The 25,060-nt window shown below is 41.3% G+C and overlaps 3 protein-coding genes across 3 annotated transcripts; 1 reads left to right on the top strand and 2 right to left on the bottom strand.

The window, feature by feature from the left end:
• Positions 1–216: 216 nt before the first annotated feature.
• Positions 217–9,544, bottom strand: nsun6 (NOP2/Sun RNA methyltransferase 6). The gene is given in 13 exon segments (XM_040043823.1): positions 217–1,807; positions 1,883–2,008; positions 3,459–3,604; positions 3,686–3,830; positions 4,298–4,417; positions 6,666–6,747; positions 7,132–7,247; positions 7,249–7,286; positions 7,472–7,578; positions 7,809–7,906; positions 8,025–8,180; positions 9,161–9,260; positions 9,367–9,544. Coding segments are annotated over 12 exon segments (1,389 nt in total). The 5' UTR covers positions 9,236–9,260; positions 9,367–9,544; the 3' UTR covers positions 217–1,627.
• A 723-nt stretch (positions 9,545–10,267) lies between these two features.
• Positions 10,268–17,717, top strand: arl8 (ADP-ribosylation factor-like 8). The gene is made up of 6 exons (XM_040043839.1): positions 10,268–10,702; positions 12,509–12,569; positions 12,660–12,807; positions 14,301–14,384; positions 14,530–14,681; positions 15,973–17,717. Exons 1-6 carry the CDS (start codon positions 10,657–10,659, stop codon positions 16,019–16,021), a joined length of 540 nt encoding a protein of 179 aa, XP_039899773.1. The 5' UTR covers positions 10,268–10,656; the 3' UTR covers positions 16,022–17,717.
• On the bottom strand, positions 17,473–23,556 carry maf1b (MAF1 homolog, negative regulator of RNA polymerase III b). Its single transcript, XM_040043836.1, has 8 exons — positions 23,005–23,556; positions 22,618–22,706; positions 19,927–20,058; positions 19,643–19,805; positions 19,434–19,555; positions 19,230–19,349; positions 18,597–18,689; positions 17,473–18,488 (listed from the first exon to the last, which is right to left on the bottom strand). Exons 2-8 carry the CDS (start codon positions 22,698–22,700, stop codon positions 18,464–18,466), a joined length of 738 nt encoding a protein of 245 aa, XP_039899770.1. The 5' UTR covers positions 22,701–22,706; positions 23,005–23,556; the 3' UTR covers positions 17,473–18,463.
• Positions 23,557–25,060: the final 1,504 nt, after the last annotated feature.

Raw genomic sequence — 25,060 nt, 5'->3', positions numbered from 1 at the left:
GACCCCAAATATTCTAATGAATATGAAAAAGTGCCAGATGTTTCTGTAACATTTTAAGCCTTTTCTGTCTAACAAACCATTTTAATTAGTAATTTAAGCACAAAAGGCACCTAACTGAAGAGAAGAGCCAGTGTTGTACAACATACAACAGAGAAAAGAAGCAACTAAATTGTATATTTAGGCAAAAACAATCGATGGCTGTCAAGAAGCCAATGATTAGGAAAGCAAACAGGGAGAACATTTAATTTGAGGTATGCCAAGTTACGCAAGAACTTAGCTTAAAATCAGTGGTAACAGGTCTGATTGAGCAATGCATCCAAATTATTACCAATGCAATAAAAAAATACCTGGATAAAAGACACAATGGAACACTATCAGTCATGGCCCAGACCTCAACATCAATGAAGCAGTTTGGGATGATCTTACAGAGAATGAAACACAAGCAGCAAACATCCAAAGAAGAGCCCAGAAAATTATTCCTGAAGACTACTTGAGGAAATTACAGGAAAGCTTGCCTAAGAAAACTCAGACTGTGTTGAAGAATGGTCCTAACAAATACTGACTATCAAGCTCTTTAGCAGTTTTTTGTCCTGTATAGTAATATTCTATGCGCCTGTTTTTCTAGCAAAATATAAAGAAATGAGGGGTGGCGGTATTTTTTCGAATGTCAGTGCGTGACGTTTGTCTGGGATGTGTTGACTAAATGTTCAAATATAAGACGATTCTTGTTTTGCTTGCATAAAAAGGAATAAATAACAAAAGAGAAAAAGGAAAAAAAATTAGCTAAAATTCTTTTTAATCTCTGCTAAATACAATTAGTTAAAAGGAATTTAGACAACAATTGAAAAATGGTTTGAGATCATATGCAAAGGTCTTCTAGGAGTAAACCCTACCATCATGAAAAAACCTCTGGACTATTTTGGCATCTTGTTTTTAAGGAATTATCTAAATTAACTCTTATTTTATTAGTAAAAAAACAAATAAAAAAAAAGGTCTAAATATCCTGGAAGTCATCATTTTAATAACATCTCTTTTTCATCTCACATCTTTACTCTTAACCACTTCCAAAAACAGAAACAGCCTCCCTTTAAATGTGCTCTTATTCTGAAAAACTGAGCAACATTTCCTTCTGATGAATGCAGAGACTGAGCCAAACACAAGCGTCTCCTCTTTCCTGCAGGCTCCAGAAGTCCTAATTAAATGTCCCAGTCGTCTCCAGCGCTGCAAAGACACTAAATTGTTAATTCCTCTCATGGCCTCTTTCTACACCTACTTCCTGATCCATTCTCCAGCGAATCCGTCACCATGGCAGCTGTGTCGTCACTGTTGTTATAGCAACCGCAGCGCTGCTGCTGCTGCATTTGCCGTTACTCATCCAGACTCCGTCGCCACGTGCCCCCCAACCACCACCCTCTTCCATCCAACCCTCCCCTGGTGTTTATAAAGCTTATCCCTATATGGCCCACGGTTTTAGAGAGCAGCTGTTAAGAGGCAGATGCTGTAAACAGCGCAGGGAGCTCTTTGTCAACACTGGCCCGTCAAAGCACACAGAGTGTCGTAATATAAACACTATTGTTCCCGTTTTGCTGTCTCATATGAGCCCCGTGCGAGAGCGCGAGCCCTCGGGTTAGTTTTTCAGGAACTTAGCGATAAAGAAGCCGATAGTGTCGCTGTCGGCTCTGCAGGGGAGCGGGGCTGTAGTTTCCGTCTGCTCCCAGCTCAGCTCGGGACTGAACCTCTGGAGGAGGCGCAGCTGCTCAGGTGGAAGGCCGGCTCCAGGCATGCCTTCAGCACCGATGTGGGGCTCCTGAAAAACAAAAAAAAGGTTTCACTTTGTGATTTTTACATTTGCAGTCACGTCCATGTGGCTCAAGTGCTTTACCTGTGGCACAAGTGAGAGGCAGGGGAAGGTGTCAAGGGCCCAAGCTACCTGCTCCTCATTCTCTGCTAGAGTCACTGTGCAGGTGCTGTACACCAAAACACCACCTTTCTTCAGCAGCCGCACCGCCTGCAGAGACACAGATAGCTACGTATTCACGTACTCGCTTTATAGTCGGTGTAATCGTGGTTTTATTAACTTTTTAGTGAGTTTTAGAAGCACTGGACCAAAACTATTTGGTTTCAGTTCATTTTTTGCTGCTCTTTTTTAGCGGTAACCTCCAGGGTTTAAAATTAAGTACCAAATAAATTACAGATCATCTTGTGGCCACTTGAGGCTAGCTCCAAAACTGTGGAAATTCCCACAGACTGTCGTGTTTAAAAGGCCCAAATTTAAAGTATTAAAGATTCATCTTCACAGCTTTTTAACATTTGCTTCCAAAAGTATTGCCTGTTATGGTCACTGAAGGGAAAACACACCGGAGCTATTATCTCGAATTCTCATCATTTATCACATTCTGGGTGTGCATTCAGTTCAAAAGACTGCCTTTCTTGGTGTAGTGGTGCATTAGTGAATTGGCAGCTTGCACATGTGGAAAGGCCACATCAGTGGTGAAAGATATATGCAGGTATTTTGCTCCAAACCGTCTTTTTCAGGGAAGGCCTTGCAAATTTCAGCAAAACATTGTTAAACTGCACACTGCATCTATTCCAACAGCACGGCTTCATAGTAGAAGATTCTCTGACTAGTGAAGTGGCCTGCACCTTTCACCAGCTATAAATACTTGGCACATGATGAAACACAAAATACGACAACGAAGATCCAGGACTGTTGAGCAGCTAGAATCCTATATCAGACGAGAATGGGGCAACATTCTTTTCCCAAAATTCCAGCAGCTGCTCTCCTCACTTCCCAGATGTTTATAGGCTGCTGCTACAAGAAGAGGGGATGCCACACAGCGGTAAACACGGCCTCCTCCAACTTTTTTGAGACACGCTGCTGCCATCAAATTCAAAGTGACCTCATATTTTTCTTAAAATGCTTCATCTTCATTTTCTAAATATTTGATGTGGTTTCTGTGTTCTAATTGTAAATAAAATAGGAATAGGAAACACTGATGAAGCTCTAACGAAGCATGTCCTCTGTGCTGGTTTCCATGCAAGTGATTGTTGGGGTTTTCTCTGTGTTCTCTGTATCAGTGTTGGGTCTTTACCTTACAATATAAAGCACCTTGAGACGACTGTTATTGTGATTTGGTGCTACACAAATAAAATTGAATTCAATTGAACTTTTTTTAATCGAAATCACAGAAAATGATCAGGTCTCGAAAGGTTATTTGCAGAAATTTGAAATGACAGTTTGCTTTCTCTGCGCACTTTTGAACAGACTTGTAAAACTGCACATAAGCCTGAGAAGTGAGCTTCAAACCTCACAGTGACGTTAAACAAGTAAATCTGAGCTGTGATCAAGCTGCAGTGGAATTTCTATCCAATGCTGCCACCTGCAGGTTAAAGAACGCTAGTACTGCTGTGATGTTAAGATGATAAAACGTGGTTTATGTGTGTGAAGTAAAACCTACAGCATGAAATAACTTGCGCTGCAGTGGCTGGTAGGAGCAGATCTCTTTGAGGCTCCAGGTGCTGCCCATGTTGGGTCTCTGTCCGAGGCCGCTGCAGGGAGCATCGAGCAGAACCCGGTCGAAACTCTCCGGAGGGAACGGAGGTCCTGGGAAACACAGACACTGAGCTGCTACCTATTTATTATGAACCCCGGAGATTTACGTCATAGATAAACTCTGGACTTCACCTTCAGTTTCCTGTGCTGGGTCACTGCTCACAGCCAGAGTGCTGTTAAAGCAGTGCGCCTTCACGCTTTGCAAATGCAACATTTGTGCATTTTGACGAATGCGGTCGATCTTATTCCGGATCCTGTCCAAGGCTACGACCTCTCCCTGTGTCGGAGAAAAAGAAAAATATTAGAAACAACTTAAAAAGGAAGGAAATTTCACAAATTACAATCCTAGACTGCTTGATTTTATCTCAGGAGACGTTTTAGTTAAATCAAGTAAATGCTAACAAGGACACAATCTGATCACTAATTTTATTACACAAAGATGAACGTGTTGTTGTCCGCCCTCTCCTCCAGGCTGGACACAGACCAGCCCCCCAGTGGGGTGGTGGTGGGCCCCTTTGGTGGGGTACGGATGCTGACCTTAAATGTACTTAAATTCCACTTGGATCATTTTCTATGTTAACAGTTAATGTAAAGTGTTGCTTGAGACCTAGATCTAAATCACTGGTGTCAAATTCATTCTAGTTCATGGGCAACATACCATCCACATGGACCAGTCAAATCACTGCATTAAAAAAAACAAAAATACTCTGAATATTAATTATGATCGCATCTGGACACAAGAACCTGATCTCCCATGAGCGCAGCAATGTGGCAGGTCTTCCCTCCAGGCGCAGCGCACATATCCAGGATGCGCTCCCCAGGGCGAGGCCCGAGCACGTGTCCCACAACCACAGACGGGAGGTTCTGCGCAACATGGATTCGCTTCAGTATGGGCAGTGATGTGGACATAACATGTATACAATACAGTTCCTGGTTGATTCAGACTGAAACCTCACTGCTGCTCTTTTTAAAATGGACCTAATACGTTATTCCACATTGTCTGTCATTCTGTTTTAGGCAGTTTTTTAAATTCTTGGATCAGTATGATGTCATAAAGAGCGGATATCCTATCAGACACCTGGGCCCTATTTCAGGAAGCCGGTTTAGTGCAAACTCTGAGTAAGTATACCCTGAGTTAACGAAAACTCTGGGTTTTCGGTTTCACAAAGCGAGTTTAGATTAATCCTGAGTGAGTTACTATGACGACACACTCCGTGAAGCTAACCTGCCCCCTAGCAGGTTTACTTCAACTAACCCTGACCTTCTCCGCCTCTTTGTCGGAAACCTGACTGTAGGAAGTGTCAGACATGGCGTGCCCCTTCCTTGAAGAGCCAGTAGATGTTGAAGCCCAAATTCTCCGCAGAGCTCTCCGCCGGGAGAGAGTGATTAGAGCGCGTTCGGACATTTTATCATTTCCTGATGATTTCCTGTGTGAACGTTACAGTTTTTCAGCACAATCTATAATTTATTTGAATAACATCCTCAGGCCTAATATTGCTCATGTGACACATCGCGGACATCCTCTCAGTTCTGTACATATTATTTGTATTGCACTTCGTTTTTTTGCAAACGGGAGCTTTCTGTATAATATTGGTGACGCTGAGCACGTTTCCAAGGCTACCGTCTGTCGGGCAGTCAGGAATGTTACAGTTGCACTGAAACGTCTCCTGTACTCGTTTGTGGTGTTCCCCGGTCATAGACCCACAAGATTTATCAAAGAGGGATTCCACAAAATTGCAGGTATCAGGATGAACAAAACTTAATTCATGATGTGGTGATACTTGAACTACTACTTAAATTTTACATTTATTCTCACGGTTCCCAGGCGTGATTGGCTGTATAGATGGCACTCACATTCCAATCATTGCTCCTTCAGTAAATGAAGGAGACTATGTGAACAGGAAGTCTTTCCACAGCATTAATGTACAGGTACATAGTTCCCTGTAGCATTTCAAACTAACAAATTATCTCATTATAGTAATGGATGCTAATTTGTGTTCTCTGCACTGTGAAGATCATATGTGATGCTGCCAACATTATCACAAATGTGGAAGCCAACTGCTCAGCCTCTGTGAGTGGTGGTGGTGGAGGACCCCTACCTGTTTTTCGGGCCTCCGCTTCTTTTTCTGTTGGCTATAACGGGTCACATTTGAGCATACAGAGTAAGCAAATATGTACTTGTAATGTGCTCAGATAACTTCAATAAGTGCTTACAGAGGGGAAATTAATGTAGCCTCTAACTGCAATTGATTGACATAGGACAAACAGACCAAGCACTATGGCTCATAATACAATTACACCTTACCTGTTTGGACTATATTTTTATATTTCATTTTTACTTGCTGCCAGGAACGTTTGGGGCCTGTTGGGTTGCACCTGCGCTCAAATCACATCACAAAATGAAATGTATGAAATACAAAATAAAATAAAATATAATGAAATAACGTGTTAAATGGGTGGAAATCCCTAGATCAATGTTTAAATTAACACTCACGCATTGACTCTGTCGGCTATGTTTTGCCATGCATGCACCCTTTCTTTTGCAGCTGAGGCTGTGTTACTTTTTTTCCGCAAAATTTGCATGTTATCGGCATATGCTGCCATCAGAATTTCGGCCTCAAGCGCTGTAAAATACATTGACCGCGCCTTCTTTCCCTCCGTCTCCATGGTGACTCGCTTAATCTGTGCTCCACTAATCAGGGCTTTATGCATCCTCGTGCGCGCGTTTAACTTGGGGTTAAAGCAACTCCGCGTTGGCTGAACTAATTGTTATCAGCCTTTCTGAAACCGAATATTCCGAGTTGGACAGTTCGGGGTTACTCAACCCTGAGTATCGTTTTTCACTCTGAGTTTTCTAAACCGGCTTCCTGAAATAGGGCCCTGATCCACCTGCTGCTCAAACCATCTGTTTGCAAGGTGCAGCTGTTCCAGAACAATACAGGACAGTTTACCTGAGCCATAGGATAAATTGAGGGGCTACAACAAAGCCAGTTATAACAGAAAATACGGATTATTTTGGAAATCAGAATTATAGGTCCACTTTAATAAAGGTCCAATGCGGTTCTAGTTTATTACACCGACTTTAGCTCACTGCGGCTCTAATAAAAAATACCTGCAGGAACGCTAGGCTAGGTAAAACACCATCAAAGGACGGACTTCTGTAAAGCGGCTCCACCATTCGGATACCGATACCTCTGAAAGAAAAAAAGACGACAACTAATCAGCTAACACGTTTCTAAGATGAAGAGTAAATTTAAAGTTTCTATCCACATTGTCCAAGGTGCTTTTAAAAAAGAGCAAGGGGTTTTCAACATAGCATTTCAAAACATACAAGAGTTCTTTAGAGACCATAAATTATTTCCAAACAGCACAAATTCTATTCAAAGCAAAAAATAAAGAACTGCCAGGTAATATTCAGAGTATGTTTATTTTGAAAGAAGGAAGTTATAATTTAAGGGGTTTTTCTAACTTCATAACAGGGAAGGTCCGTACTAGAAAAAGCTTTTGTGTTTCTGCTCATGGAGTGAAACTGTGGAACGGTCTGAATATGGAATTTAAAAAAAACAGTGTTTACTTACCTGGCAGGCTCATCTGTGCAGAAGATAGTGGAGCGGTCCATTTCGGCTACTCCATTACCCACAAATACCTTCTTCCCCTGGAAGCTGGTGGCTCCTCGGGTGCACTTGCCCTCCAGGGTCAGAGAAGACGGACACCAAATCCCCCGCCTTCATGTCTAACAAGAAAACAAAACAGCACACGGTTCGGTTGAAGGAAGATAATCAACACTTGGAACAAATGAAGATACTTTGGCAAAAAGTAAAACGTGCTTCCAATCCACAGAGCAGGTGAAGAAAACAAAGACACCACTGCTCTAAGTATTCACAGCCTCACTTCACTTCTACTTTTTTCAAGTCTTACATTTGGGGCTGCCGAGGATCCCCGGGGCGAAGACGTGAGCGCCTCTCAGTACGGCGCCGCCACACTGAGCGCCCACCACCACCTCTGAGCCGAGCTGCTTCACAGGTCTGAGAGTACAGGACAAAGAACGATCACACGGTTACAGAGGATACACGCACAAAAATGCCATTCTTCTCTTTGACTGACAGTTTGTTGGCAGCTATCTGAGGGTGTGTTTGTTGTTCCTTTGTTATCAGAAATATTTCCTGTGTTGTTGGAGAACCTCAGAGGCCCAAGTGGTGCTGAGTGCGACCTCTACAGAGCAGATTAAGAGTTATCTGAAGCATTCCTCGCATACCTCGGACCTTCAACGGGAAGGATCAGCACATCTGCAATTCGTGGGTGTGGCAGAATCTGCACAGAGACTTCCTCTGCTGACGAGCTGCACATCAGCTGCTAGAAAAACAATGACAAACTAAATAAGCATGACTCCAACACACTGCAACCAAATACCGAAGCCCATTGTGTGGGTTTTCTTACGCCCTCTACATTCTGTTACCAGACAGAGACCCACCTTCCTCAGCTCTTCTGCCAGCTGCTGCCTGATCTCCTCAAGGGGGGCGAGATGGGTGCTGGCTCGTACGCAGGTGTATGAAGGTGGGTGAGACAGACATGAGAGCAGCTTGTTGAAACGATGCTCTGCCTCCTGATGACCCACCGCCGTTAAAACCTAATAAAATAGAAGGGTTAGGTAATAAAAAGCATACAGTGTGCCTTTATGTTGATGAAGCAACACAAAAGAACTGTTTGTAGATGGTAAACAGACTGGTACTTATAAAGTGCTTTTTTGAAAAATACAGACTAAGAGCATAGACAAAAATCTAATGACAGGGTCACCTGATCCAACCCTAACTACCTCTATACTTTAGCTATATTAAAAGTACAGAGGGTGTCTATTCCCTGAACCCAAACTGGAAGCAGGTTCCACAGGAAGGGGGCCTGATGGCTGAAGGTTCTGCCTCCCATTCTACTTTTAGAAACTCTAGAAACCCCAAGTAAGCCCGCAGTCTGAGAATGAAGAGCTCCGTTAGGATAATAAGTTACTATGAGGTCTTTAAGAGATGACGGTACCTGATTGTTAAAGGCTTTGTATGTGAGGAAAAGGACTTTAAATTCATTTTCTGGATTTAACAGGGAGCCAATGAAGAGATGCCAACATAGGAGTAATATGATGCTTCTTTGTTGTGCCAGGAGGCTTTTAGGGAGCTTTCAGATCAACCCAGTAACAATGAATTACAATAGTCCAGCCTAGAAGTAATGAATAAATTAACTACTTTTTCAGAATCAGTATCCAGAATGTTTCCTGAGCTCTTTCAATGCCTGACTGCATACAACAGAAATGTAATATGAATGATTTGTAAAAGACAAATGAACGAGAGAACCCATCAGTGTTTAAGGGAGCAGGACTACTGTTAAAGATTACTTAATATTTCTTGTTAGAAAGTCACATGTAACCGTTTTGTAACTCTCAAATGGTTTTCGTGACTGTTATGCGGAGAGAGATTTGCAGAAAATATACTGTAACAGCTAAATGAAAGCACACGCCGATAAATGACGACTTGTAGCATCCTAACTACTCCCTCAGTGAGTTATCTTTTCATTTGAAAGGGAAGACAGCGATTCCAAGAAGTGCATGTGAAGTCTTCTTACCTCCTTGTTTAAGAAGACACTCTTAAGATATTCAGTCACTTCAGGCTTCAGGGAAATTCGTGGGAAAATCGACATTTCCTCTGTTTAACAAGGCTTCAGACTGTGGAAAGGAAAGCAGGAAAGCAACACGTGTCAGATGGACATCTTAATTATCACCGCCACTGGATTAATGTGGAAACCTAAAGAGGCCAACAATTCAGCGATACCTGTTGTACAGACCAAAATGTTATCGCTAGACCGGGCAATTTCTCCAAGTATATGAAAGATCGTATCACTTAAACGACTCTGTAACATTCAACAAGTCCGCTTCTTAAAATTTATTTAATACATTGACTGTTAAATTCTCTTTCCGCTCCAGGTCTGATTTCATTGTAAATGTGCTTTTAATTGTATTTCGTTACTCACTTCTGTGCAGCGTGGAGTCCACCGGATTGTTTTGGCATTCTTCTTGCAAGTACTTCCGCATACATCATAGGCCACGTGACACAAATTGTCTTTCTTTTTAATTTTTTTTTATTGATTTTTCTCTTTAATTAAACAGAATAGATATATTAAAAAAATCTAAATAAATTCTAAATAAAAAGAAACAAAAAATTGTGCGAAGAATATGCTCAAGAATAAATCCACCAAAAAGAAAACAGCATTTTCAATAAATAAATAAACAATTATAAATAATAAAAAAAATAAAGTTTATTTGCATGTTTTGCATGTGTGTGTGTGCGTGTGTACGTGTGTGTGTGCATAAATCTTTGTCTTTTTTGTTGTGTTTAAACAGTAAAGCAAGTTATAAAATAATATATCCATCATAAAAATTTATTTATAAAAACCTAACAAGTAAAAACTTTATCAAAATAGTAAAACATTTAAAATTATGACATTTAAACATAAAACTTTTTGTTTTAAATGTTGGCTAAACTCCTTTTCCTTAGGAATTTTATAGTTATAGGCAATATAATTTAGAAGCAAATAAAGGTGGAACTGAAGTGTTAGCGGCTTGGCTTCATTGATAAGAACCATTCCTAAAAAAAAAAAAAAGAAAAAAAGAAGAAGAAGCAGAAACTGGAGATTTAAAAGACAAACATGCCACGATGCGTAAACGTCATCACGTAACCGGAAGATAACTGAGCAGTCGGGATTGCTTTTTTTTCACCGGACAACTGGCAGCTAACGGGCAGAAGAAGAGAGGAGTAGATACTCACGGGGACTACACAGCTGCTCTGTACACACAGGCTTTATTTGTGGGGGCTTTAGGCTTTACTTACACCTACACAATAATAACTCATCCCGGTATTGTTTTAGATCTGGTTTTAGCTTCATGGCTTAGATGTTTTAGATGGAGTTCGCATTGAAAAGGTCGCTGAGGTGTTTTGTAGACCAGAGCTCTTTGAGCTAGTGTTAGCTAGAAGCAGCCAGCCGCGGACTGCACGGTGCGGACCACAGAGTGGAGAAAGTCGCTCTATCCACAGAGGGACGGACATCGGCATTTATCCCTAACAATGGGCCTCATACTCGCCAAACTGTGGAGCTTCTTTTGTAACCAAGGTGGGTGTCGGTTTTTGCAGCTCACTTATCTCCCGCCGGCTTCTCAACCGGGGATAAGGCGAACTGTTAGCCCGTTAGCATGAAGAGGGCAGCTGAGGTGCCACAATAGCATATGGCAGAATTATCTCCCCACACATCTATTTTATTTATTTATTTTTACTTAAGCACTGCCATCTGAACTGTCTTTGTTTATCTTGTAAACCAGGGTACTACTCTCCACCCGCATGACGCCACCCAACATCGTAACTGTTAATCTGTTTATCAACCGATATAATTACCTTAAGAACCTACCGGAGTATGTTCACAGTGTTGTCAATCAGCTTTGGCTCACTGTCCAGGACACGTCGCGCTTACATAACTTTTCCTTGACTTTCTGGAAAGATGTTTACTGTAAATATAATTATTCAGTTGTGGCTCCAAGTGTCCACTTAAAACAATGGAACTAGTCTAACTAGTATTTTGCTCCCGTTTATGATAGGTTACCAAGCTGGATAACCAACATTATCGTGTAATTTCGAGTTTTAAACTATGGAGGACAGAATTTGAGAAAAAATACAATTCAACCCAAAAAATATATATTAAACAGACAAAAGGTTTACTCCTTTCCTCATCACTTGCATCTTGGAACAGTAAAGAAATGTATACATGTCGAAAGAAGTACCAAAATAAGCTCTCGGGTAATAAGAATATCTAAACAAATTTCAAATTATTGATTTTAGGTAGTTTTGGTCCTCTGTATTAAAGTATTCAATGTGGGTTTGCCAAATGTCCTCCAATGCAGTGTCAAGTATTCATTAACTGTACAGCTTCAACTTTCTGCTTTTTTCCCCCTTACTGTAAGTGAGTGTTATTTTTCTTAATAATGAGGAATAGGAAGTGAAAATCATCAATGAAGGATGTGGTTATATTTACAGATAGAATTAGTATTTTCTGTTTGATTCCAGTCATCATTTGTCATCTGATAGGGAATTATTTTTTGTGCTCTTTAGCATGTGTTATATTGCTTACTTACTGCCTGGCCCTAAGAATGGCAAATACCTACTTTCATTGTTACCTAATTCTTCTTGGTGTATGAATCCCTTTTTGTTATTTTTGCCGAATTTTAATCCTTTAGCGCATTCTAGGAACAAATGTTTCCTTTCTCTGGACATCATATGCGTATTTTTCCCTGTGTGGTGACATCTATTTGAATTTTTGTTGATAGTTAAACTCTTAAAAAAAAAAAAACAAAAAAGCCAAACCAAAACCTCTTTGGTGGGTGCCAACATTTTTATTTATTTATTTATTTTTTAATATATGCAGGAAAAACCGTGTAATGTTGCTTCTTGTAAAGGAAGCAATATACATGTAAAACGTTTGGAAAGCCAATGTAGTTCATCAAAACCCTCAGAGCTGCGATGGCCTTTGGCCAGACTTCCTTCCTTCCTCTCAGCCGGAGGCCTCGCAAGGGCAAGAAGTTAAAACACTGGCCTGAAATATTTTAGTATCTACATGTTCCTCCAATTCTGCATTTAGCCCACCATGTTTGCCTGTCTCGCACCAGCCTCAAACCCTCATTGTTGTTCTATGTTCTAGCTTGTTATATGAATGAGAGGAGTTTAGTGTAGGTCTAGGTTTGTTTGTTTATTTGGGAAAAGTAGGTCAGGAAGACATGAGGTAGGAAGTAAGTTTTTGAGGTTTTTATTTTTTGGTGTGATTGCTTTTTGTGAGCTTGATCCAGTTTTTGTTTCAAACTGTATACTTTCAAATTAATTTCTGAGTTGTTGTTTTTTTGTTTGTTTTGTTTTTTTTATTTTTGTTTTCCAGAGCACAAGGTGATCATTGTGGGACTAGATAATGCAGGGAAAACCACTATCCTCTACCAATTGTAAGTCCTTTTTTCAGTTTGAACCTTCCTTCCTGAATGCTTTTAAAGTTGGAAAAACACAAACCCACTTTGCATTTCTGTTTTATTCAGTCTAATGAACGAGGTGGTCCATACTTCTCCCACCATCGGAAGCAATGTGGAAGAAATAGTGGTGAAGAACACCCACTTTTTAATGTGGGACATAGGTGGGCAGGAGTCTCTCAGATCCTCCTGGAACACCTACTACTCCAATACAGAGGTGAGAAACACCTTGCAGAGTCTTTCACACACTCGACAGTAGCCATGTATTGTTGAGCACAGTTTTCTCCCTGAGCACAGCAGCTGGTGTTTGCTCGGAGCACAGACGGCAGCATAGGCCGCCCAAGTCAAAGGTCACCCTATTCACAAAGGAGCCGGTCTGAGAAGCAAAGGGGTCAGCTGCCACAGTAAAAAGACAAACAGCAGAGGCAGATGTGTATGAGAACTTAAAGACTGCTCTTTACAATATTCACTAAAGGTTTATATCCATTTTGGCTGCTTCATGATTTAAATACAGAGCTCAGTTCCTCATTGTTCCCTATGCTTTCTGTGGGAGCATTCCATTATCCTAAAATGTCTCCTCACATATTCACTTGCATCTCCCTCCCTCTCTCTCCCTCTCTCTCATATCCTCTTTGTGATGTGTTAGAGATCCAAAAAAAGACGTGTGAGCGTGGAGGAGGTAAAGCTGTCAAAGCTTCAGCTCCTCCCCTGATGGCAAACTTTGTTCTTTATGTGGAGGTGCAGCATTAATACATCATGTCGCCTGATTTAAGATGTGATTATACACCTGGGTGTCCTTGCTCTAAGCTGCTCCAGAAGCCAACCTTTCCCTCATTCCTCAAGGTGGATCAAGGTGATGATGATGGCTGATTCGGAGCAGTTCCTAGGTTGTGGGAGAAGCGAGAGTTGGCATAATGTAAACCACCCCATGTCGGGGTTTCTGGGAATTCTAAGAGGCAGTATTCAGCATTTTTATTGACTGCTTTTATTGGGAATATATTGACGGTCAGTTATTGATATTTTTTTTAAACCTCAGACTGCTAGTAAATTAATTAATCAGGAGCTGTTAATGAAATAATGTATTTGTTAGTAAACTCAGTATATTTTTTGAAAAATAAAAATTCAAATCTAAGAACCTGCTTTTCACTTTCACATTAATATAACGTGAATATTGATAGGTTTAAAAGAGTAATTGAAATATGTGAATTCCAGGAATTAAGGATGAAAAAAGGAAAAGCTATGAGATTCTTTTTGTGACTGATTATTATGGAAAGGTGAGTTAAACTACTGTAACATTCAGGTGTGTTTGTATCAAACAGTGGCTAAACTGATGCTGTAGACTTTACTGCAGCTCTGCAGTTACTGGAGTAGCTTGTATTTATATTTTGATTGTAAAGTCAAATGGTCACATAACAGTTTGTGCTCCGAGTCACTTTCATGTTGAATAACGTGTTGGTCTGTGTCATCTTCTGGTGGTCGTTGCCTTAGTTTTGATGGTGTGTCTCACATCTCTTCCAAATTAACATGCCTTTGGCATTTTGTCATACAGAGACAATTTTTCTTATTCAAGAGGGGATATTTGCATAGCACTCACCACTTCCCATTGTGAGGGTTTCAGCCTCGGAAATGCCCACCCGCTGTGTTGCATTTTGTTGCTGTGCCTTTTGAAAAGAGGTCACTTAGCATGGACTTTTTTTTTTTTTCCCCCAGTTCATCATTCTGGTGGTGGACAGCACAGACCGAGAGAGGCTGGCTATCTCTAAAGAGGAGCTCTACAGGATGCTGGCCCATGAGGTAACACACTCAACTCTTCCTAGTATGACCATATATGACGATAACGCAGGACAATGGCCAGGCTTTTCCTCCACCAGCATTGTTTAGAGTTTGTGGTTCAAAAAGTGGCAGCGACTAAGGTTGTGCTTTCATTGTTCTCCCTCAGGACCTGCGGAAAGCAGCTGTGTTGATATTCGCCAATAAGCAGGATATGAAGGACTGTATGTCTGCAGCAGAGATCTCTAAATACCTCACCCTGAGCTCCATCAAAGACCACCCCTGGCACATACAGTCCTGCTGTGCACTTACAGGAGAGGGGTAAGAGAGATCTGCTCATTCTTCACAAGCAGGAAATACAGAGTGACAGGGTGTGCAGACTTTTAATTAATGTAGGGGTTAGATGATGAAATCTCACCCTCATCCAGCTGCAAACCAGATCTCAATTAATACACAGATGTTTCTAACTGATCTTATTAGTTTTTTAAAATGAAAGCGGTGAGCAATAAAAGAAAACGGGGAATGCAGATGTTTTTTGTCTCTGTTGTTCTTTCTGTAATTGTTTTCTGAGAGACGGATGTGGCCCAAACAAGCAGAAACTGCAGCTCTCCATACAAACCTTAGATGAAGTGTTTTTATCTTCGTTTTCTCCTTTAACAGATTTAACACGGCACCTAAAAGCTACTGCTCCAGGTTTTGTTTCGTTTTTTTATCGCTAGGCTGTTTTATTTGTTCTGCTTGTTTTTTGGGGGGGGGTTTGTTTGCTTGTTTGTTTTTTATGTTTATTGGAACAAACTATATTATGTTCAGACAACTTTTCAACAAGCTTTGGTGCTCCAGTATAGTGACACCAACACCAACACCACATACTTATGAGGACATTTATCCAGTAAAATTAGTGTTAAGTTGTCCTGCAGGGCTGTGAGGCGTGTGAGCCACCAGATGTCACTGCATCTGCTTACTTTAAGCCCTGAGGCCTCAGGAGGCTTTGTGCAGCCATCAGTGGCAGAGTTCTGCTTTAAAAATAAATATGACCCACTGCTGTTTGTGTATAAGGGTAAAAACAGGCACACATTAAGTGCAGTAAGACAACAGGGGGAGTTGGTGAGAACATAAATATCCAACACAAAAACAACACAGGGTGTTTCCAGCTGTGTGAAAGTGTCTGACATGAACGATTTTCTGCTTTGTGAAACATGAAGAAGGACAACTCTGCAATGTATCCAATTTGGCTTCTCTTAAAGTTACCTGAAGTTGTCTAAAGCTGTGAAAACAGATGGGTATCTTTGACTCTTCCAAATTAGGAGTGCTCTACAGGAGTACACGGTATAAAAGAGGGATGCAGCTTTGAGGTCTGAAAAGTGAAACCCCTGCTGAAGAATTTTAAACCTGCATGTCACATTCACTTTCAAAAACGGTCACAACAGCTGAAACTCTCAACTCAAAGTTTCATAACAGAGCTGCACAAACCAGAGTGTGACATCATGGCAGCTACACCCATCTTTTATTCAGTCTGTGGCTTTGGGCCACATGGTCCATCGTGGGTTCTCATTACATTTGAAGGCACTGAAAAAGTTCTGCTGATTCTCATCTTTGATTTCCTGTTTTTCAGGTTATGTCAAGGCCTTGAATGGATGACCTCCAGAGCCGGACTCAGATAGCCCATTCCTTTGCCGTTAATGGCCTGACTACCTTCAGCACCGCTGGGATGGAACAGCATTATTTTTTTTATTTTATTTTATTTTTTATTTTAGGACAAATTTGGAGAGGAGTGTTGGCACGCTGTCACAATGGAGCAAGTCCTTCTCCTGAACAGAGACCAGGAATAACAGAGACCAGCTTAAGGAGCAAGTATTTTGGAGTACGGCACCAGACTATCATCATTGACATGACATACTTCTCATCATATCATGTTACATTATATCGTATCATAAACCCCACGAGGATGTCCATACATGGTGCAGCTGTCCTTTTTTGCCATACAAGTTCATCTATGTTGGGACACAAAGGGATTACAAGCAGTGTTGTTAAAGGAATGGTCCCAAGCTGTTACTGTACAATAATGTTCTCATGGTCAACACTTTTATTTTGGGGGGAGGGGGAGGGGTTTATCTGTTATGTATAATTTCTGTTTCATAAGCTACACCATTGGTATTTCTCACACTACAACCTGATGGTGCCGTATTAAAATGTGGTAAAGTATGAAATCCTATTTTCTAACGACCTTGAGCCTGTACTTGTATATTGTTGAGCCAAATGGTGTTGACGCACTACAAATTTTCCCTTCTCTAGCCTCTGGAAAATGAACCCTGCAGCATTATTTCAGTACACAGCTCAGTTTTAATAACAGTATTTCAAACTGCAACATTTTTTTTCCTAAACGATGCATTATGATCTTTATTTAAATTTTGCTTATAGACCTGTTTTGTATTAACACACGGTCACTGATGTTGCAAACCCCGCCCATAAGCTTTTTAGTTTTTGACAGCCTTTCTGGCATCTCAGTCCTCTTAAATAAACCTTCAAAGAGGTGCCACGTTTATATGAAGTCATTACTCATGAACCACTTGGCTATGAGGAATAGCAGAAATATGGTCCTAATGTAATTTCGGCTGTTTAGGTATAACTTGATCCTCCGCCTTAACCAACCTGTTCTGGGCATCTTGGAGGACCGTGCAGTTCAATCTGAGGGTCGCCCTGTGATTTTGACCTTCTTTAATTCCTTGAACTTGCTAATGGATCTATGCACGTGTCACTTTTAAACCTTGTATTCCTTTTACAAGTTCTGCAAGTGGCCAAAAAAAAAAAAAAAGTGATGAGGTGCTTGAATCTTGACTGCAAACCATCCTGGTCTGAGAGTGCCTCTGAGATGTTCTGGTGCAAGGTCTTTTTACACAAACAGGAAGTGGATGAAGCGTGCGGCCACCAGACACTGCAGCACCAAGGTTTACAGCTTTTACCTTAAACTCAAAGCAAGGGAACTGATCATATACTGTGTGGTGATGTCTGTACTGTATCAGTTTCATTTCCAATAAAGGTTTGTTTTAAACTTTCAATTATTTCAGAGTCAATAACTTTCATTAGGTCGCTGCGTTTCAAAGACAAACACCAATTTATTCACATCTTTAATATATTTGCTGATCAAATGAAGCACAGGGCAGTCGATAAAAGACTCACAACTCCTAAGTACTTTTCAGGAACACGAAGAGCTCATCTAAAAAGAATTTTCTGCAGCATATTTTTTTCTACTATACATTCACTTTTCAATGAAGTCTTTGCACTGGGGTAATGAGCAAAGAAAAACACTGTCAACACATTCAGGAATGAACAGGGATTAATTGGAGACAATTTAAAAAACAAAAAATTTAGACAACACAGTGAAACTATCTGATAAAAGCTGATATGTTTTCTAAGCTGCAACTCAGACGCCAGGAGTATAATTCTCCTTGGCTGTGGAGATTTAAAGAATACAGTCAGTAATAAATGCAACATTTTTAGATTTCAAGAGTTCTCACAGTAACGTCACTGTCACACGTAAAAAGCAACAACAGATGAGGAAACGGAGCTCTCAGCTTATCAGTCAGTCAGGCAGCCTCGGCTGGATTTTTGTGTGTGTGTGTGTGTCCTGTCTTAAACGGACCCAGCTCTGTTTTTGTCCTCGTCAGTTTTCAATTATGCTGGTGTTTCTGGACTCCTCTCTGTGACATCATCTGCAAGAAACTTGCTTTTAGTCTTTTTGAGCCACTTGTCCACAACAAGACCTCCTCTTTCTTAAGTGTCCGTGAAGTGGTCTCTTTGGAAATGTGGCAGGAGTGGAGAAGTCCATATGTGGCTGTATGGGCTCAGAGCTCAGGATCCCGGAAAACAAAAAACAAAATACTGGAAAATGAAAGAGTTTTATGCTGACACAGGAGTATTTAACTAAAAACAAATACAAATAAAACCCTGCCACAACACAAAGTTTACCACCGGCAAGAGAAGGCATCAAACATGCATTAGTCTGAAGGTGGAAAATGGCTTTGGACAAGGCAGCAAATAGATGGCGAGGAAGAGGCGGGGGGGATGGACACTGGAGAAGCCTGGACACTCTTAGGCTGAGGCGGTTACACACACAGAGCTCTGGGGCAGCTGGGAGAAGAAAAAAGAATTTAAGTGACACATTTATTTATAGAAAAACAAGTACTGCACAGCACATATTACAGTAAAGGAAATCCGGCGTTCAATAAGCAGTCTCACCTGTCCTCAGTGAAGCCATCCATTTCCTCTTCATCGTCCAGCTCCATGTCCAGCTCATTGTCGAGGCTGCCGCGGCCATAACCACTCAGGACGCTGCAGAAAGATTATCACGATCAGACCCCGTTGTGTCACTATGTGTGCATTCAACCTGGGATACTTTAACTGGAACAAGTGGAGGGATTTGACTGTTGCCTAACAATGATTTTGACTTGGTCTGGCTGTACGAAGGCTTGGCAAACCATTTTTGCATTTTACTTTTATTTTCTCTTTTCTGCTTAATTGATTGATGAGCCCAACAGTCAGATGTACTGCGACTCTACAGTTTTGTGCTGCAGAGTGGAAACAGCCATCCTGTTGCTCTGTAGATCTGATGTGCGTGTGCTCCAACCAGAACGTGAAGCAGGTGGAAACCTGGTTCATTGGTGCTACACTAAGCTCAAGAAGGCCACCTGTCGGCAGCTGCAGCACGAGACTGTGTAGCTTGAGAATGTCCAAAGAACGGAGGAGTTTTGAAACTTACTAATGTTGTCATTTCATAATTGATTTGGCTGCACACACACAAATCTGTGGGAAACACAATGTGCGAGTTGTTAAGAGTCTGTAGAGGTGAGCAGGAGGCCTGTAGCTGCTGACCTGACGGAGCGACATGTGAAGAATACAATCCTCTTCAGTTTCTTGTTGTAGAAGAAGTAGTTGAAGGACCAGAGACTCCCCTCTTCACCAAAAGGGTCCGAGTCCAGATCTGGGTTGTAGCTAGAAAAAGATATTCAAGCTTAAAACAGATTTATTCCACACCACATGGTTCGCTCTGCAGCGTTAACTGATCTCAGCACCTACCTGTAAATGTCACAGCCCTGCAGGTTGATCTCCTGGTCGATAGCGTTCCACAGCTCGGGTCCCAAAGAGTTAAATTCTTCTCCCACTGCTGAGAACAGACTGCTGTTCACTGCGTTAGCCACCTGGACAGAAAAAGAAAAGCAATCTTTGAAGCAAATTGTTTTTTCTCATTGCAGAGAACATGTTTCGCTTCGGAACGGCATCCTGACCCAGTTGAGGCTGGGCTCTCGGCTGAACTCGTGAGCTCGCGCGGCGCTGAAGTCATAGTCCGGCCTGAAGGACTCGTTGAGCGTGGTGATGAGATAGAAAAGAGTCTTCCTGCAACACTTGTCGCTCAGAGGGTTTTCTCCGTCCTCGCTGCTTTTCCCCAGCCTGCACAGAAATGAACATCATGGTTTTTGTTCTTTGTTTTGTTTTGTTTTTAAAAACTAACAAAGAAAGTATTCAATTTCTTCATCTTCCAAACATGCTGAACCTGGCCTGCAGTACTCACTGTGAAGGGCTGGTGGCGCTGGTGGACTGAGGAGGGGAGAGGGCCTCCAGGACATGCGGCTCCCCCTCCTGGCAGAACTGCTTGAACATGTGTTTATCGTCTCCTGCCATCTTGCAGGAGTAGCTCTCGATCCTGCGGGGAAGAAAGAGGCGAAAAACATTTAAGAGCTGGACGATGTAAACATGACGATGGGAGGGTGCGGCCGAATCACTGGAAACTATTTTAATATCCCAGCAGGATTAAACACATGATTGCATAACAGATGGGCCACTCCAGGACATTTTGATGAAATTCATTTTAACCCGCCCCCCCTGAAATTAAATTAATGAACACAAACAAATGTTGTTCCAAGAAACCTTTGATAAAGACTTTCTTTACATAGAGAAATTACTGGCACCCAACCAAAAAGGGTTTAACCAGAGCCAAATCAAAATCAGTAGTGTAATGACAGAAAGCTTTATTGATCCGTTTCATTCATCTGTGTGTAATATGTTCTGGATCTGTTCATCAAAAAGCCAAAACAACCTGAAAACTCTGATTTCTATCAAATGTGTTCTCCATGATCACCGCCTTTAATGCCAAATACACAAACACCTTTTCTGAAATGGGAAGGACTCCATTTTTTTTGTTGTTGTTTTTTTCATTAAACTGCAATGTAGGTACGTTTGTTTTAGGATAGTTGGGAATTAATAACTATCAACACATAAACTCTAAATATCTACAAGCTATTACACGTTCAACAAGACAGCCTGTTCCTTTCACCGGAGCCATATCTGCAGGAGTGCCTGACAAGTCGTGGCTAACGTTTCCTGCGTGCTCTTTCATGTTTCTAGGTCACATGCTGCTGAGATATATGAGAGCAGCGCAGCAGACTGCTGTGCAGTTGTTTATTTTGCACCCTCTCACCAAGAGGTTATACAAGAGCAAAAGGTTGTGTCACTTGCAGGATACACTTGAGTGCTAAGACCCTCGCCAAGGCTGACAAGGCTAATTATAGGGACATCAGGGTGGAAATAACTGCCCTGGTCTCACTCACACACAACTAAACTTAAAACTAGGCATAAAGAAACATTTCAGTTCACTGAAATAAAAACCAACTCAAAGCAAATAAGCACACTTTGAAAACGTAGCTGAATCTCACCTGAATTCAAGTAAAAACTCATGAAAAACACAAACCCATTATTACTCCAGTAGAGACCAGAGGTATAACAGTTAAAGAGATCATCCTGATGCGTTGATCTTTGTGCGAATGTTATCTAACCTCAGATAGAAAGCGCTTGAATTTAGTGTTTTCTATTAATGTGTGTGTAAATAGGTGAATTTCACATCTTGTATAGAGCACTTTGAGTGCTCAGAGTAGAAAAGAGTAAAGACATATATGCATTTCATTATTACTGTATTACCAATTCAGGCCTACTTATTTACTGCCTTACTTTCCTGTTTGCAGTAGGAAACAATCTTCACACAGAACACCAGCTGCTTTCTTTCAGGTAATTTATGCACCCTCTGAATAAATTGACTACGGTTTTATTTTATTTTTCTTGCCTGCATGAAAATACCATAATCCGCGCTGGAAGCCTGTTCAGTTAATTCTCAGCTAAAGTCTGCTATGATGAGCTGTCTCCAAATCCACTAAGCAGCCTTTGCAGCTGCTTCACCAGCACAGTCCTGATACTATGTAGTGTATGTGTGCATGTATACATCTGCTAAAAAACACTTCACAACAGTCTTAGAAATAACCACAGCGCGCTGTGAGAGGACACCGTGATCTGCGTCACGAGGTCACAACCACCGCCCACACACCCCAGAAAGACAGAACAGCAGACCGAGCTGCATAACTCCACACACAGCCCACTGCTCTTTATGTAACCACACTGTCACAGTATCCTCGGGCCCCGCTGGAGGCTTTGCATAATCGACAACACGCCGATATATCTTACAGTTTCCCAAGCTGTCAGTTATAAATTAACCTTCACTGCAGGCTCTGAGTTTAGGCCGTCTGAGGTAAAGAGTTACCATGATGTTGCATAACACCCAGGTGGCTGTTTGCTCTACTACCCCGCTTATGAGGAGTGTACATGAACTGTGAGCCAGCCGCACCTCTCGCACCATCTACCACTCATTTTCATGACATCAGTGGTAGATCTCTCCTGTATGAGGAAAACTTTTGCTTACACTGCAAGCCTGCAAAGTTTATTGGTTCAACTTTAGAAGTGCAACCTCGTAAAACCTGCACAGAAGAATTTGTTACTCATCTTGTGAAATAAACTCTGCATGCGTCACAATCAGGTGAGCTAAGGTAGCACGTCTTAAATATGCAGAAACTACAAGCACTGCAACTGAAGTTTGTGTGGCATTCAAGTGCAGCAGAAAGACCTAAAAAAAAAAAAATTCAGTTAATACCCAAAACGTTCTCAAGGGACCAGTCACCTGTCTGAAATGTTGCCTACATGTCCACAAACAGACCCTGTGCCATTTTTTTTAACCCGTGAGTCACCAGCACACCTAACCCAAATCATGCTTACTTACACCACTTACACCACCTGGTGCATTTTTAATACTGAGGACTTTATGCATTTTTTATATCTTCTGAATTCCTACATTCTTTGGTCGCATCTACTCATTTCACTGATCATTCTAAATGGGGGGAGGAAAAAAAAAAAAAAAAAAAAGTAGAAATGGAAGTCTTACCTGCCAAGTATGCGGGACTCCCCTGTTTCAACACACAGCCGGGAGCTGAGAGCTTCAAAGCTGGAGTTTTCCAACAGCTTCATTGTAGTCTGCAAGAACCATAAAGATAAACATACACATGCTGTTTAGCTTGCATTCACAACAGGTCTCTTAAGGAAACGATAACTTGGAGTTAACATGCCTGCACAGTGCCCGTCTTATAGTCATTACACAGCGAGTTACAAATCAGCGACAAGCAGATAAACAATGGTGTTATTTAGCAGAGAGGGGGCTGCAGCGCCCCTCGAGGACAACTTGCAGATCAAAACAGAAGCAGCTGCCCCTCCCCCACTCTGCTCTACATTTAGTTGACAAGCAGTCTTCCTGGTTCCCATATAAATCACTTACCAGGCAGTATTTTTCGACACTGGCCGAAAACAGACGGTCCAAAATCGAGCAGTGAGCTGTCTCGGTAGATACTTGCCCCTCTGTGACCAGCAGGGTGCTGAAGATAACCGAACCGCGCTCTGTGGGTGACCAGCTAACGGTAGCTAAGTTAGCTTACTGACAATTGCGCTCCTGTCTTCACAGAACAGCCTTTAGTTCGCACTCGAGCTTAAGCATCTTACACAAACACTCGGTCGAGAATGAGTTATTCTGAGGCTTTTTAAGTTTATAGAAAAGCTGCTCTTGCCGATTAAGTGCGATGAGATTACATCCAAAGACTCTTGGCGTCCGTCGGAGTCTGTCTGCAGCGGCATCCCTTCCGACCTAATTTACAAAGCGACCGTTATTAGCGAGATCAAGCCGCCTTTTTCAGAGCGACTCGATCAGAAAAGCAGCAACGAGCTACCTAACGTCGTGAAAATATATATAACCTGGTTACGGTTGCTACAAATCGCCGACTATCGCAAAGACATCTATTCTCATCAAAACAACGGACTCTACTGTACTGGTAAAACCCAGCCCCCTTTATTTTATACGCCTTGCTAAAGGAACCCGCCCACGCTTGTTTGTGGTCCCTTGTCATTGGCTAAAATAATCCATCAATATAAATATGACTAATAAGATTGGCCAGTGCTATATCGGGGGGTGGGCTCCCCAGGTTACTGTGTATTTAGAAACTAAACTTGTTTTGTTTTGTGTTGTTTTGTTTTATAGACCTTTCTTCTCTTCCGTTAATCGAAGCAGTCAATTAACACCTTAAAATACTCAAGTATTATACATATATCAAATATAAATAATTATTCATCCATATGTTACTCTGAACATCACACAGAAAAAGTCACTTTTATTTTGTACTACTTTCATTCTGCATACTCCAGAGTTTCTATAGTATATTTGTGGTTTCATCAGCTATTAAAAAAAGGATGAGTACTTTCGTTTAGCACTAAGCAGTGAACATCATCTCAGTCCTGCTATCTCACGTACACGTGCTACCTGTTTATAATTACATTTAAGATCCCCCCCTACTCCACCCTCCGTGCTACAAAGCAAAAAAAAGATGATTTGACATTTGAGGGTGTTGTCATCAAGGCCCCTTAGCTCTAGAAAAAACTGGCTTTGGTGATAAGGCAGTAACCACCTCTTTTAAAAGCCTTTTAGACTTGGTTTTATGTATTTTATGCTGTCTATTACATGTTGTTTAATTTGCCGTATCTATATTTAATGGGATTTTTAAAACAAAATATATATCATAGATTTCATAGCACTGTTTTAAAAGTGATGAAAGTGGCTAACAAACTGGTCCAGTGGCCTAATGGACAAGGCATCAGCCTCCAGAGCTGGGGCTTGAGGGTTCAAGTCCCACCTGGGTCACTTGTAAGGTAGCTGCAATTAAAGTGTGATAACTGTGGTTGTGAAATCTACAACAGTTCAGGATAAGTTTAAGTTAATGACCAGCTAAATCTATGGTGCTGCTACTTCTTACATCATTTAATGTGTTTCCATTCCCACAAAAACAGTTGAAGTTGAATACTGTAACAAAGGCTCATTTAAGCCTAAATATCACTGAAGATAAAACCACTATGAGCGTTTGGGTACTGGGAAAACAAGTTCTGTTTCTGTTTGATAGTTCTTACATACAATAGTAACTTCAGGGGCTCATAGCCTGCTAGAGTCCCACAAACTGAATGCTGAGCAAAGAGAATGTCTAGGTGGAAAACCCTACTAATGAAGAGTGAGAGTCTGGATTTTTGATATATGTGACTTAAAAAATTAAAGACACAAGAAAATTGAGGCCAGTGATTGTGTGAATGACACTTTTCCATCTTTCTCTTTAGTCTCTAAAATATTTGAGATGTGGACAGGAGGGTTAAAAGTTGTACGATTTTGCATATGTAATGCACACTCAGGAAACTTAGCTGCTTGTTCTTGTTTTAACTTCTGCTTCTCAGAACAGTAAGTTTAAGTGCCTTTAAGTGCCTTAAAAAAATACAGCATTGTTTTAAAATTGATGAAGCAA

Source organism: Simochromis diagramma, unplaced genomic scaffold (genome assembly GCF_900408965.1).
Source record: "Simochromis diagramma unplaced genomic scaffold, fSimDia1.1 OVJJ01000602.1, whole genome shotgun sequence".
NCBI lineage: Eukaryota > Metazoa > Chordata > Actinopteri > Cichliformes > Cichlidae > Simochromis > Simochromis diagramma.
This window is presented reverse-complemented; position numbering and strand designations above follow the sequence as displayed.